The sequence below is a fragment of the Emydura macquarii genome, unplaced genomic scaffold, assembly GCF_026122565.2.
Source record: "Emydura macquarii macquarii isolate MOO-44397 ecotype Brisbane River unplaced genomic scaffold, CSIRO-AGI_Emac_v2 contig_705, whole genome shotgun sequence".
NCBI lineage: Eukaryota > Metazoa > Chordata > Testudines > Chelidae > Emydura > Emydura macquarii.
This window is the reverse complement of record NW_027130842.1, coordinates 16,825,188-16,837,499: the sequence shown is the minus strand read 5'-3', so window position 1 is coordinate 16,837,499 and position 12,312 is coordinate 16,825,188. Positions and strand designations below refer to the sequence as shown.

Genomic DNA, 12,312 nt, shown 5'->3' with positions numbered 1-12,312 from the left:
TGTGTGTTACGGAGCGAATAGGAGAGGCTAAAGAATGAACTATAGAAGCCACTGACTATTCCTTTGCTATTTTGGACACATGGTGTGCCCTAGATTATTTTTTTGGCCTGATTAGCTATCTGTGAGAGGAAGACCAAGGCAGTGGAGTTTGCCTAACATTATTACTGCAGCTAACCACAGAGGGTGATTTTAAGGGCTTAATAAGGCATGAGCTGTTCTTCCTCAGAGAAAAAAATAGCTCCTGAAAAGTTGTAATTTCCACAGGCATATTCTTTTTTATGAAAGGTATATGAACATCCTCCTTTGCTTTAATTGTAAGCAGTGTCATGACAAGATTAAAAAAAAAAAACAAAAAAAAACCAAACCACACAGATGGGAGAGAAAAGAAGAAGAAATGCCCAAGAAACAATTACCTGGGGAGTTTGGGTGATTTGCTAGCTCGAGTGATTTTGGGAGATTTCTTCGCAGCCCAGTCATCGCTCAGTTCGATATCACTGGAGTCTGAGCAGTTGCAGCTGTCAATCACAGTGGAAATCAAGCTGTTCCCATAGATTTCATCTACCAAGACAGGCCCCAAAAAATGTAAGAACTGTTTCAGAAACCTGATCCCAATTACAACTGTCAGTCATCAGTGGGATAAACCAGTAGCTAAGATAAAATTCTAGCAGGGAGTGTTTGCTGCTAAGTATAAACTCAAAATTTCTGAAAGCCAGAATTCAAGGGAATAGTGTTCAATTGTATGTGGTAACTCTCAGACAGAGACTGACAAATATTTATTATAATTAGTGATCCATTCCTCACCAAGCAGTCCACAAGAAGTTGTATTTTATAAATCAGAAGCCAACAAGAAATGATTTTGGTGGCTTGATTCTAGTTCACAGTAGAGACGTTTTCATGTGACAAAAAACAGCATTGCAATCGCTTCATCTATACCAGTGATTTGGACAAATAGAACTCCAATCTCTGTGACTTGCACTCTAGAACCTTTCTCAATGAGTGTTGTTAGCGCTGGTGCTTGTCAATGTAGGCTGAGTGCGTGTGTCCCCGGGTAGGTGATGTCCCAGCTCTGCGCAGCTAACCAAGATGGCACTCACGATTGAATGAATCGACACGACCACGGATTAGCTACGGGTTTACTTCACATATGAGTGCGGCATTACAATGGATGCGGCCCAACGGCAGGACTTTCTGTTATCCCCTAGACTGGACAAAGTTGTTCCCTCTGACACCCTCTTTTATATATTGTTACAGACAATTGTGTTCTGCCCCCTTCGACGTAGTTAGTTGCCACCCTTTTGACGTAGTTTAATACCACCCTTTATCGTAAGTTGAACGATTTGGGCAAAACAACTCTATTTATCACCTTATTAGAGATTTTTATCCATCAAAGTGTCATTTCAGAGAGTCAGTCATCTCTTTGGTGTCACGACGTCTGGGTGCCTTCTGCACCTGCTGTGTATTTTTAGTAATATTTTGATATTAGTAGTATTTTGGAAATGTTTATGCTTGCAATATCAGCATTTTTTCCATGCCAGTTTCAGTCAGCTCGTAAGTTCACAAACTGGTTTCTGTTAACTTGTTTTTTTCCCCACTTACACTCCTGTTAACTTGGCTTTTTCCTCCTAGGCCTTAAGCCTCAGCCTGTTTTGCTGGGTGGCAGGCCTTAAGCTCTTACTTCTTACTACAACGAGCATTTTTACAAACAAGAACAACCCACTTATAAAAACACAATACCTGCTTTTCCATCAGTTTTAGGATCCATGATGACAAATTCTGGCCGCAGCTTGCTGATTCGGCGCCCTTTTAGAATAGGCACCAGTCCCCCTAGGTATTCCAAGTACAGCGTGTAGCACGGACCTCCGACCTCTGGATCATCTTCTGTCCGCTTCATCGTGCAGTGAAGCCTTTCATTGCCAGCTGTTGGGTAGCTGACAAAATCTCTCATATTGTTGGGGTCTGGGATAGGAGGCTAAATTGAATGGAGGAAGGAAAGAGAAATGCATGTCATTCTTATTCTTTGCAGTTAGGTAGTTCTATAATACCACACCTATCTAGTGAATATGGCCTGTGATAGGTCAGAATTCACAGAGATTAATGTCTGGGCTATTGGGTCACCCACCAGCAGGATGTACGGGCCCGCTGATTCGCTTGGTAATTGTACACAGAATATAAAAGTGTTAGCTAGCGTTTAAGAGGAAGGATTGTCTCGTGGTTAAGAAAATATTGGACTGGGATCCAGAAAATCTGAGTTCAATTCCCAGCTCTGTCACAGACTACTTATGTGACCTTAGGCAAGTGACTTGGGCCATGTGCTTAAGAGCTCTGCTGAAGTGAGGCCTTAGTCTCTATGCAGCTCACTTTCCCATTTGTAAAATGGAGCTAATAATCCTTCCTTTGTCTGTCTTGTCTATTTATGTTGTCAACTCTTTGGGCAAGGACTGCCTCTGTATTTGTACAGTGTCTTGCACAATGGAGCTCCTAGACATTACTGTGAAACAAATACTACTACCAGTATAGACTCAACACGCCTCAGTTTGCTTCAAAATTAATATAAAGAAAAAAACTAAGCGGGACACAAAAATAGGTATCTTTAACTCTGAGAGAAAGATAGATACCAGGCAAGTAGTGGTCTATTATACACTACATACCTTCAGAGAGCAAAGAATGACAGCTATGGTAAGCCGTTTACTCTTCTGCAAAGGCACAAGTTATAATAGAACCCTGCACTGGGATATATCTGGGATTTCTGTGCACACAAATTAGCTAATTAGCAATACGCAAAACTGTTTTTCATAAACAAGAGCCAGCCAAAGCATGATTCATAATGTAATAACGTTGCGTTATTATATTATAGGCATGATTTGCTCTCATTTTTAAACAGTGTACAGCTAGACTAACTCCACAGACTACAATGCAGTCACTCTAGATCAGGGGTGTCAAACATATGGGCTACGGGGTTAATTTTCGTGGCCCTGTGCACTCTAAGTGCCACCAGCCCAAGTGCCTCCAGACCCTGTAGTGCTGGTGGCTTGAGCGTTCTCAGCCTCCGGAGCAGTGACGCCCCACCCCAGCGCCCAGAGCATCCCTAGGCAGGCCAGTCCGCCCCAGCTCCCACAGTGCCACCAGCCTGAGTGCTCCCAGCTCCCGTAGCGCTGCCGGCCTGCGTGGCGCCCCAGCGCCGACCCAACCCGCCCCACCCCAGGCTGGCCAGTCCGAACCAGCTCCCGGAGCGCCGCCAGCTGGAGCGCTCCGGTCCCAGCCCCCGGAACACAAGAGAAGAAGTTTCAGGTTTCTGGGTAGAAGTCATAAAAGGTAAATTTAATTTGCATTTTCACCCAGGAAAACTTAATTTTAATTGAAATGTGGTAATGTAATACGTACTCTGAAATCTGTTTTATAGTAGATATTTCAATTGAAAGTAAAATACTTAATTTTTTTCATTTTATTATCAATAAAATACAGTATTAAGCGGGAATGGAAAGTGAGTAAATGAAAGCTGTGCCATTGTGCTGCCCCTTTAAATTAAAAAAATTTTTTTTTTATGGTGCGGCCCGCCAAGTGAACAATTTTGTCTTAAATGGCCCTTGTGGACAGATAACTTTGACATCCCTGCTCTAGATCATTGATATAAACATAGATGAATTTGGTCCAATATAATGAAACAGGAACAAGAAAATGATTATATAAAGAGATAAGATGCACCTGAACACATAAAATATACTAGCTAAGGCCCGAATCTTGCAAAGACTGGTACATGTGAGTAACCTTGCACATGTGTAGCCCCTAATGCTTACTTTAGTAACTAAAATAAGATTTTAGTCCATTTTGGAACTATTCACATGCATGCTTGCAGGACTGTGGCCTAAGAAACATCCTAGGGGAAAAAGGAAAGATTCATAAATTGCAAGTTCAGAAGGGACCATTGTGATCATCTAGTCTGACCACCTGTGTAACACAGGCCATAGAAATTCCCCAAAATAATTCCTAAACTAGAGCATATCTTTTAGAAAAACATCCAATCTTGATTTAAAAATTGCCAGTGATGGAGAATCCATCATGACCCTTGGTAAATTGTTCTAGTTGTGAATTACTCTCACCATTAAAAAATTACATCTTATTTCCAGTCTGAATTTGTCTAGATTCAACTTCCAGCTATTGGATCGTGTTATCCCTTTCTCTGCTAAATTGAAGAGAGAATTATTAAATATTTGTTTCCCATGTTTATACTTACAAACTGTAATCAAGTCACCCCTTAAACTTCTCTTTGTTAAGCTAAATAGATTGAGCTCCTTGAATCTGTCACTATACGCCATGTTTTCAAATCTTAAAATGTGGTTTAGTAAGTGCAAGTAACCTCAGCAATATAATTCCAGCGGTCCACAAAATACAGAGTTTTTTAAAGTGGGGTGGATAGAGCCTTTGTAAGGAGTCTGGGGGAATCCACCCCGTGTATTGATTTTTTAAAAGTACTCTGCATTTGGTGCAATCTGGTACATTCTCATAAAAAGGAAAAAAAAGTGACCCAAACTAAAATGTACTCTCAAAACAGACTGGACACGCACCAATAAAAGAGGTACATGAGAGGCTTAGCATTGCAAAGCCTTGACTTCCAGGTACTAATCAAATAATTTAGCTCTTTTAAAAATGAAAGTATAAAAATGAGCACTTAGCTGTAGGAACTGAAAGGCACAAGGACAAAGAAGCAACTTTAAAGCATCAATCAAGCTGCTGAAGCTAGAAAATAGGTGAAAATTGGCGCACAGAGCAGCAGCACTTAAGAGGCACTTCCAGCCCTATCGGTGGAAAGAGAAGAACTGAAGAATAGCTGTTACAGCCATTGGAACGGTAAATGATCCAATCACTCAGACCTTTGAACTGTACGAGTAGCTGTCATCTACTAGCCACATGAGATTCACAGAGTGAGAATCTATTATGGTTGGTGTGAGTCTATTATACCCTTTGGAGAAATCATTATGACTATGGATGAAATTAAGTACTTTCACAGTCTGGCCCTACTCTGGAAAGTGATTGTTTACAAAATGGCACCTTCTTACATAGCAGACCCATTCCCTGTGTAAATCCAAAATCACATCTCTTGAAATTAATGACGAAGACAAGTTTTTATTTCCATTCACTTCAGCTAGCCCTGCTGAGCCAAAACAGATAAGAGAAAATGAGCAAGATATTATCCCTTCTTGTGCATCAGCAACAGAATTGCTTACTTAGTTCTAAACACAGGGCCTTTTGCCCAACTCCCTTTTCTTCTAAGCATGCTCTCAGTTACCCCTGTGGGGAGCGGGACTGAGCATCCACCAGATGTGGTTGCACAGAGCTGCATGGAGAGGAGACTGTTACCTCATTGTTCTGTGACATGAGGCCTCCTCAGTGCAGCCCCAAATACCCAGGCCTGCCAAGAGACAATATGGTGAGGATCAAGGCTGTCACCAGAGTAAGGATCTTCTGAGTTTTTCTGAGCCAGACAGCTAGTTAACCACAGGCTTTTCCTTTACAGGCCATCCCTGAAGGAGACCTCATGGACAAAGCATTCTTAGCCTTAATTGCTGCTTTTAATATGTGGAAAAGCTTTTGGTCCATTAGTCGTTTCCCTCCTTTTTTCTTCCTCTTTTCTAACTGAGAATCACTGGGCGAAATCCTGGCCTCACAGAAGCCAATTAAAGGTTTGCTACTGACTTCAGTGGGGCCAGGATTTTACCCATTATCTCTTGGGAAGAGTTGGGTAAAGAAGAAAAAGAAAAGGCTGTGATTTCTTTTACCTTGATTGTTGCTATAAAGGCAGTGGTGAGGTATGAGCAGAGCCGAGGAGGCAGGGTCAGTTTGCTGATGTCCTTGTCATCCCGCAGAGAGCTAGCGATGGTCTGCTGGCATAAGAGCTGCAGGCTGGAGACCCTGTGCTCTACTCTGACAACATAGAGTGCAGGGCCGGAAGCCATGAGGAGGCGTGAGTCCCTGTGGCCCCAGCAAATGGAGATTATGGGACGCTGTGGGAAAGGAAGATTGCAGAGTTTAACGCACGAGGCATTTTTCCCAGACACCTGTGCAGCAAGACATATATTCTGTAGTACTGGTTTAATCTAGCACCCACTGCATTGGCAAAGGCCTTCCAAAACAAGTTAAAATAAACATAACTGCATTAGGTTACTGCCCTCAAAGGGGGCTGGTATACAGCAATATTGAGCACTTATTTTCAGTAACAACATATAGCATTTACATAGCACTCTTCATCCATAGTTCGCAAAGCTCTTTACACTGGTGAGTAAAGCATTCTTTACCACATTTCATGGACAGGGAGGCACCAAGTGATAAATCACTCCTTCAGAATCACTCAATGCATGAACAGCTGAAATAGGAACAGGACTCAGGTCTTTGGATTCCCTGTCCAATGCCCTGTCTGCTTCCAAACAACCTTGTAAGGGTTTTACAAAGATTTAATGAAACTTCACAATACCCAGCGTTACCTGTTAAGTGGTATCACTCACATTTACAGCTAGGAAAACTGAGACGTTAAGCAACTCACCTAAGGGCACGCTGTGAATCTGATTAACACACAGGCCAGTTTTCAAACTAAAGCCATTGCACACGCTGTCTCCCCATGATATATTTCCAGATGGAAATAAAATCTAAAGCACTACCATGAACAAACTGCACCTATTGCCCTTCACTCACCCATTTGTTTCTGGTGCTAAGTGCCCAAATTCATATCAATAAACACAAGAACAAGGAGTTAGAAGGGACTGGATCGAGGTAGTTAAGCCTCTGAAAGGTACAGCAAAAAACAGATCAGACCATCTTTTGCACACTGTTCTACAGCACAAGAACATGAAAGGCTAATGTGGGGAAATTTAGAACAAATGAAACAGTTTTCAGATAGTGTGTCAGCTGCCTGTGAAATTAATTAATGTAGCTGGATTAAAAAACAGACTTATACTTTTATATCCACCAGCTTTTATAGTTATCTGTAGTAAGATAAAAATAACCTCATCCTTCAGGGTGTATATTGATCCCCATCAGTCAAATTTTCCTACAAACACCTTTCAGCTTTCTCCCACATTGCTCCTTATGCAGAGAAGGGGCTCCCCAGAAACACCTGCAAAGCTACTACACACCGTCTTCCTTACAAGTCATCTTTGTCCTGATGCCTACAAAACACTCTACGTAATTGCCAGGCAGGTGTGTTGGGACAACTGGTTCCTCAGCGTCTCATAATCAATTCACTCACCTGTGCTCTCACCATCTGTTTGCTGTATCCACCTGTCATCTCTCCTCTTCGGGCTTGTTTACACTAACATTTAGTTGGCAGCAAGGTGGGATGTAAATCTACCCCGTACTAGCCTTCCATGCGCTAAAAGTTCCCCAGTGCACTTTGATCTACTCCCATTTTGAAGGACTGTGCGCCTAGCACCATGGAGTCTCGACTCCTGATTGGGCCTGTAGGTGCTAATACAATACAAATAAACAACAGGGGTGAGAAAGAAATTGTTTTCTTTGGAAATAACATTGCACTACAGATCATAGTGAGTGCAGTATAGAGGGTTTTCCCCTTTCTCTGAAGCACCAGCTCCTGGGCCACTGCTGGGCACAATCCTGGTCTTGATGGACTAGGTCCTGATCCCAGAAATATCTAGGTTAGAGGTGTTCTTTAGGTAAAGAAGGAACAGAATTTACCTAAAGGTTAGGTATACTTTGAAGTGGTCCCTTTAAAATGTCTTAAATGTCTAGCCAAAACACACTGAACAAGAAATGAGCATGCAGAGGGCAAGCGGTAACAGAGAATTAGTAATCAGGAACTCCATGTTTCAATCTGAAAGATTTCATAGGGCACAGATATCTGGGTTAGATCTGCTAAGAAGAAAGTATTAATCTAGCCCAGAAAAAAGACTTTTCCTTGAGTTACAACATCAGAATGTTTAAAAAGGAGAAACTGGGGCAAGATAATTTGAGGTGAATGACAGACAGCAAGTACAGCCGCACAACCCCATCTCAATGCCTATTATTAGATAAAGGGGAGGATGAAGCAACTTTCTAAGAAACAGGATTTTCCTTGCTGTGCCATCTCATCCTGGTTTAAATTTCAAGAAAAATATTGGTTTGAGATGGGAGGACTATGATGAAGTACATCCAGACACCACACACACATTCCTGTGGAGGTATCAACCTTCAGGCTGACTGCTATGCAAATGGAAAACAGCAACAAGTGAACATTGCAGTTTTCACAGCGACCACTCAAGGCACTTTGTGGTGGAGAATGGCAATTAAAAGAACTGAGAAATCCCTGAGGTATGTCATCAACAACCTATTACACTGCCTAGCATAACCACACTTGGATGTATTTTAAACAAGACTTAATTTTAGGTACTTTTTTAAAATTAGGAACCCCATTGGCAGTGGATTCTACATGATGAGCCTGAATCACATCTTGGATTCTCACAGCAGAACCTAGTCTGTGGCCCCTATTCGCAAGAATCTCCCTTGTATGGGGGTGCATCAGGAAAAACCACCCATAACCCTCACACAAGCTAGGAACTCAGAACTGGCCAATGCAGCTCATAAAATAGGGAGGATTGGACAGGGAAGGGGCAAGACCAGGGTACCTGGGAGATGTGCTGATTCATGCTATGAAACCCTGGAGAGGTCATTGGCAAAAGGGCCCCTGTTTTCCCCAAGGGATGAATCCCACTGTGGGTATAGCTTTCCCTGACAGTACAGATAGTGCAAACTACAGCCCTTTGCACATGCTGGACAATTCAAGATATGTGCATAATACAAAGAGAAGGGATATACAATTGTGTGGTATAGCGTCAAAGTTTTATCAGCATGTGTTTAGGATGGACACATTACTCACGACTTACGAAAGCATGGGCGGCATCTCTGGCAGGACGGCAGTATGGACGTGAACAGTGCCAGGAGAGAAGAAATTAGGAGGGCATGAGTTCTAGTCATGGTTCTGCCACTGACTCACTCTGTGGCCTAGGCTGTTCAGTCTCAATTTCCCAACTTTAATTTTGTTGTTTCCTAACTTTTGCATGCTTGGCTTGCCTACATTCTCTAATGTTTTTCTGGTGTATGTAATGCTTATATATACACACACATGCATGTGTGCAAGTACATGTACAGACATACACACACACACACATGTACAGTTTTATGTTCTATACAAATCACAGCGTTTACTCTCCCCCATTGGTATCTCTAGGTATTCCTTTTATCATATAAAATGGGGTTGGTTTAGGACAGTTCCCGTCTACAGATCTTACATCTTTGTTTATCGCAACATTTTCTAAACCATCTGCCAATCTTCATGTTGGTATTGGTTTGTCTTTTGCTTATTGATACTGAAATGCTTTGCTGGCATTTTCTCCAGGACAGCATTTCAGTAGGACAATTCTACAGTGCTCTTCATGTTTAACATCCAGCATCACTTCACACAAGATGAAGGACTAGAGGGATACAAAGTGAGGTATAGTAAACAAAAATTCATTATTACAGATAGGAAAAAACAGTCACCCAACTGCCAGATGTGGACTGACCTTCAAATGTATTGATCAGATAGCATTTCTCAATAGCTGCTCCTTACATGTTTCCTCCCTGAACTGTGAAGATGTAGATTGATTACTGCAGCAACTCAATTATCAACCCGTCACAGTGCTCTATCGAAACTCTGCTGTGAAATGTAGCTGGCCAGAGATGCTCTTGCTTCTCATAAAGCATTCCATTTATTTAGGATAGTTCCAATGGAAAAAAAATGCTTTTGAGATGCGTACCACTTTATGTGCGTTCTATTACACTTTCTAGGGGATGTGTAAGCAGATCTAGCACAGAGTGTTTAACATGTGCGGACATTTGTGTTTTGCTGGGAGCAGGGAGATGCAGTCACAAATTCTGGTACTTTTGTTTCCATTTTTATCATACAAAATGCCAGCAGCTTTTATAAGGATCCCATCAGAAAATGTAAATGCCTGAATGAATCCCAGGGATCAAATAGAAACACACCAGAAAAAGTTGATCTTCTATACAAACAGAAAGGGTTTTAGAGCTAAGCAACACTAATTTTAAAAACAGTACACTGAAGGGCAATAAATGAGATGTTTTACACAAGAAGCACATTGACTGCAAACACAGATTCAAAACTTAGGTAACAATGAGTTAGATTGTTCAGAAAGAGAAAGGGGGAATAGAAACTCAGTCTAGTATGTCTCCTTGGCTACGTGCATCCCAGCTGGGAATGTCCTTCCTTATATTACAGCAGCGTACTGGACTGGATACTCCTAATTAAGTTAGCTCCCTGTGCTATTTTTTCTTATGTGACTCATTCTTTCCCCTGCAAGGGGACCAGTATAATTAGGCTTGGAAGGATTAGATTTTTATCAGTAAATCTTGGTAAACATTGATTTCACTGCACACACACAAAACAGATGAAAAAATATTTCCATGAGTAATAATCTAAATTTGCAGACAGGAACAGTAAGAAAAACACTGCTTGAGAACTTACTAGAGTTTGATTTAAGGATATTTAATTTGTATTTTTTGATATGTGATGCTGACAATTTATGTTTTAACAGTTGTAAAACTTTAACTTGGTGAATCTCAACTTCTGCAGTCATTAAATAATATCTGACCCACCCACCCTTCATAATTTCCCACAACTGTGAAAATTTAAATGGATAAAAATAGAAAAATATCCTTAGAGATAAACAGATATAATACACTTACGTTAGAAAATATAAATCAAATTCTGCCAAGCCTAAGTATAATACACAAGCCTTTCGTCCCCTTTATACAGTTCAGTCAATCTAAATTTAGTGCAAGCCACCGTCCTTTATTGCTCAGAAATCCTGTGCATTAAGGCCTGCTTGCTCTCTGAACAAATACTTGCCTCTTGGGACTGGTAGCTCCACTGGTTGTGAAATGCCCATGAAAATTAGATTCTGGAGCAGGAAGTCTCAGTGCTGGACATGAACCAACGAGACAGGATTTTGGCTTTGATAAATACTAGAAGGTTGAAAATCTTTCAGCAATGAGCACCCAGTTGTAAAAGAAAATTTGTCTTTGATTAATGAATGAGAGTTTTAGTACAACTGAAAAGACCCTAAACAATATATATTGCATGCTAATTCTCTCCTTCACTTAAAAATGTTGAAGTTTTACAGCTGCACATTCAACTCAGCTTTTTCCTTTCTTTCTTTTAAGAGAGGAGAAATGGCCCAGTGGTTACGGTACAAGCCTGGGACTCAGAAAACATAGATTCAACACCTTGCTCTGCCCCAGGCTTCCTGTGTGACCTTTGGCAAATCACTTAGCCTCTGCCTCAGTTAATTTACAGTTGTACTGGGAGGATAAATTCATTAATGACTGTTGGACATGCTGATACTACAGTGATGGGGCCATATAAGGTTTTTCAAACTGAAGAACTGATAGTTAGTTTGCAGTTTTGTTTCTTAATTATTTCAGCTCAAAGTTTCCATAATGAAGCATCTTTTCACACCTCAATCCAGCTGACATTCTTCACTTTTAACTGAATGAGTCTTTTCCAAGACATGATAATGAACTTGCAGAAAAACAGACTTAAATTCTCAGTCATGAACAACTTTGAAGATTCCTGAACACATTTGCCAAGTGTGACAGTGACGGATTAACACGGGTTATATGATGGCCTGTCTTACCTGAACACATCAAGGCCTTTATTGAGATCCTGAAACACATTCCAAATCGCCTTACTGCTATTTCTGTAACATCACAAACTCATGTTGAAGCTTTAGTGTCAATCATCCAACAACCCCCAAATAGGATTCATTTAAGTGGATATAAGCAAAAGGCCAAAATAACACAGGAGCAACAAATCTGAAGACTACATGTGATGTCAATTGAGACCATGTACAGCATGTCAGTTCAGCTGGCGAATATAAAAGGCAGACTCTTTCCTCATTGTCCTTTTTATCTGAAGTTAACCTAAAATTCTACCCATATCCCTGGAACCCTGAACTGAATGGGTTTTATACCCTTACAGGGTATCTGCAGAATCCCTTGAACTGTAATCCACCAATTCAGATGCCAGGATTTTTATGTGATAGAAACAGTATTCAGAAGGCCGTGAGGCTTTGTGCTTATAGCAAAGTGGTAGGAAGCAGGAGAATCTTGCTTTTAAATCCATGCTGTGCCACTCAAAGAATAATCATTAGGAAGTCATCATGTCATCTCTTGGTAGCTCAACAGAGTTTGTGAATTTGGTGAAATATCAGATTCTGCTGAACTGAGCTATTTTAAGTAAAAACTTATCTTTGTTAAACACCTGTCAAC

At 41.0% G+C, this 12,312-nt stretch overlaps 1 protein-coding gene across 2 annotated transcripts in view; it reads right to left on the bottom strand.

Moving 5' to 3' along the window:
* The window catches only part of TULP4 (TUB like protein 4), a 245,722-nt gene that overhangs the window by 23,166 nt on the left and 210,244 nt on the right, over positions 1-12,312 (bottom strand). For both annotated transcript variants that reach the window (XM_067542484.1, XM_067542486.1), the window contains 3 exons: positions 5,775-5,999; positions 1,735-1,969; positions 414-558 (listed from right to left, as the gene is read on the bottom strand). In XM_067542484.1, the coding sequence (XP_067398585.1) occupies positions 414-558; positions 1,735-1,969; positions 5,775-5,999 (605 nt within the window). The remainder of the gene's footprint in view (positions 1-413; positions 559-1,734; positions 1,970-5,774; positions 6,000-12,312) is intronic.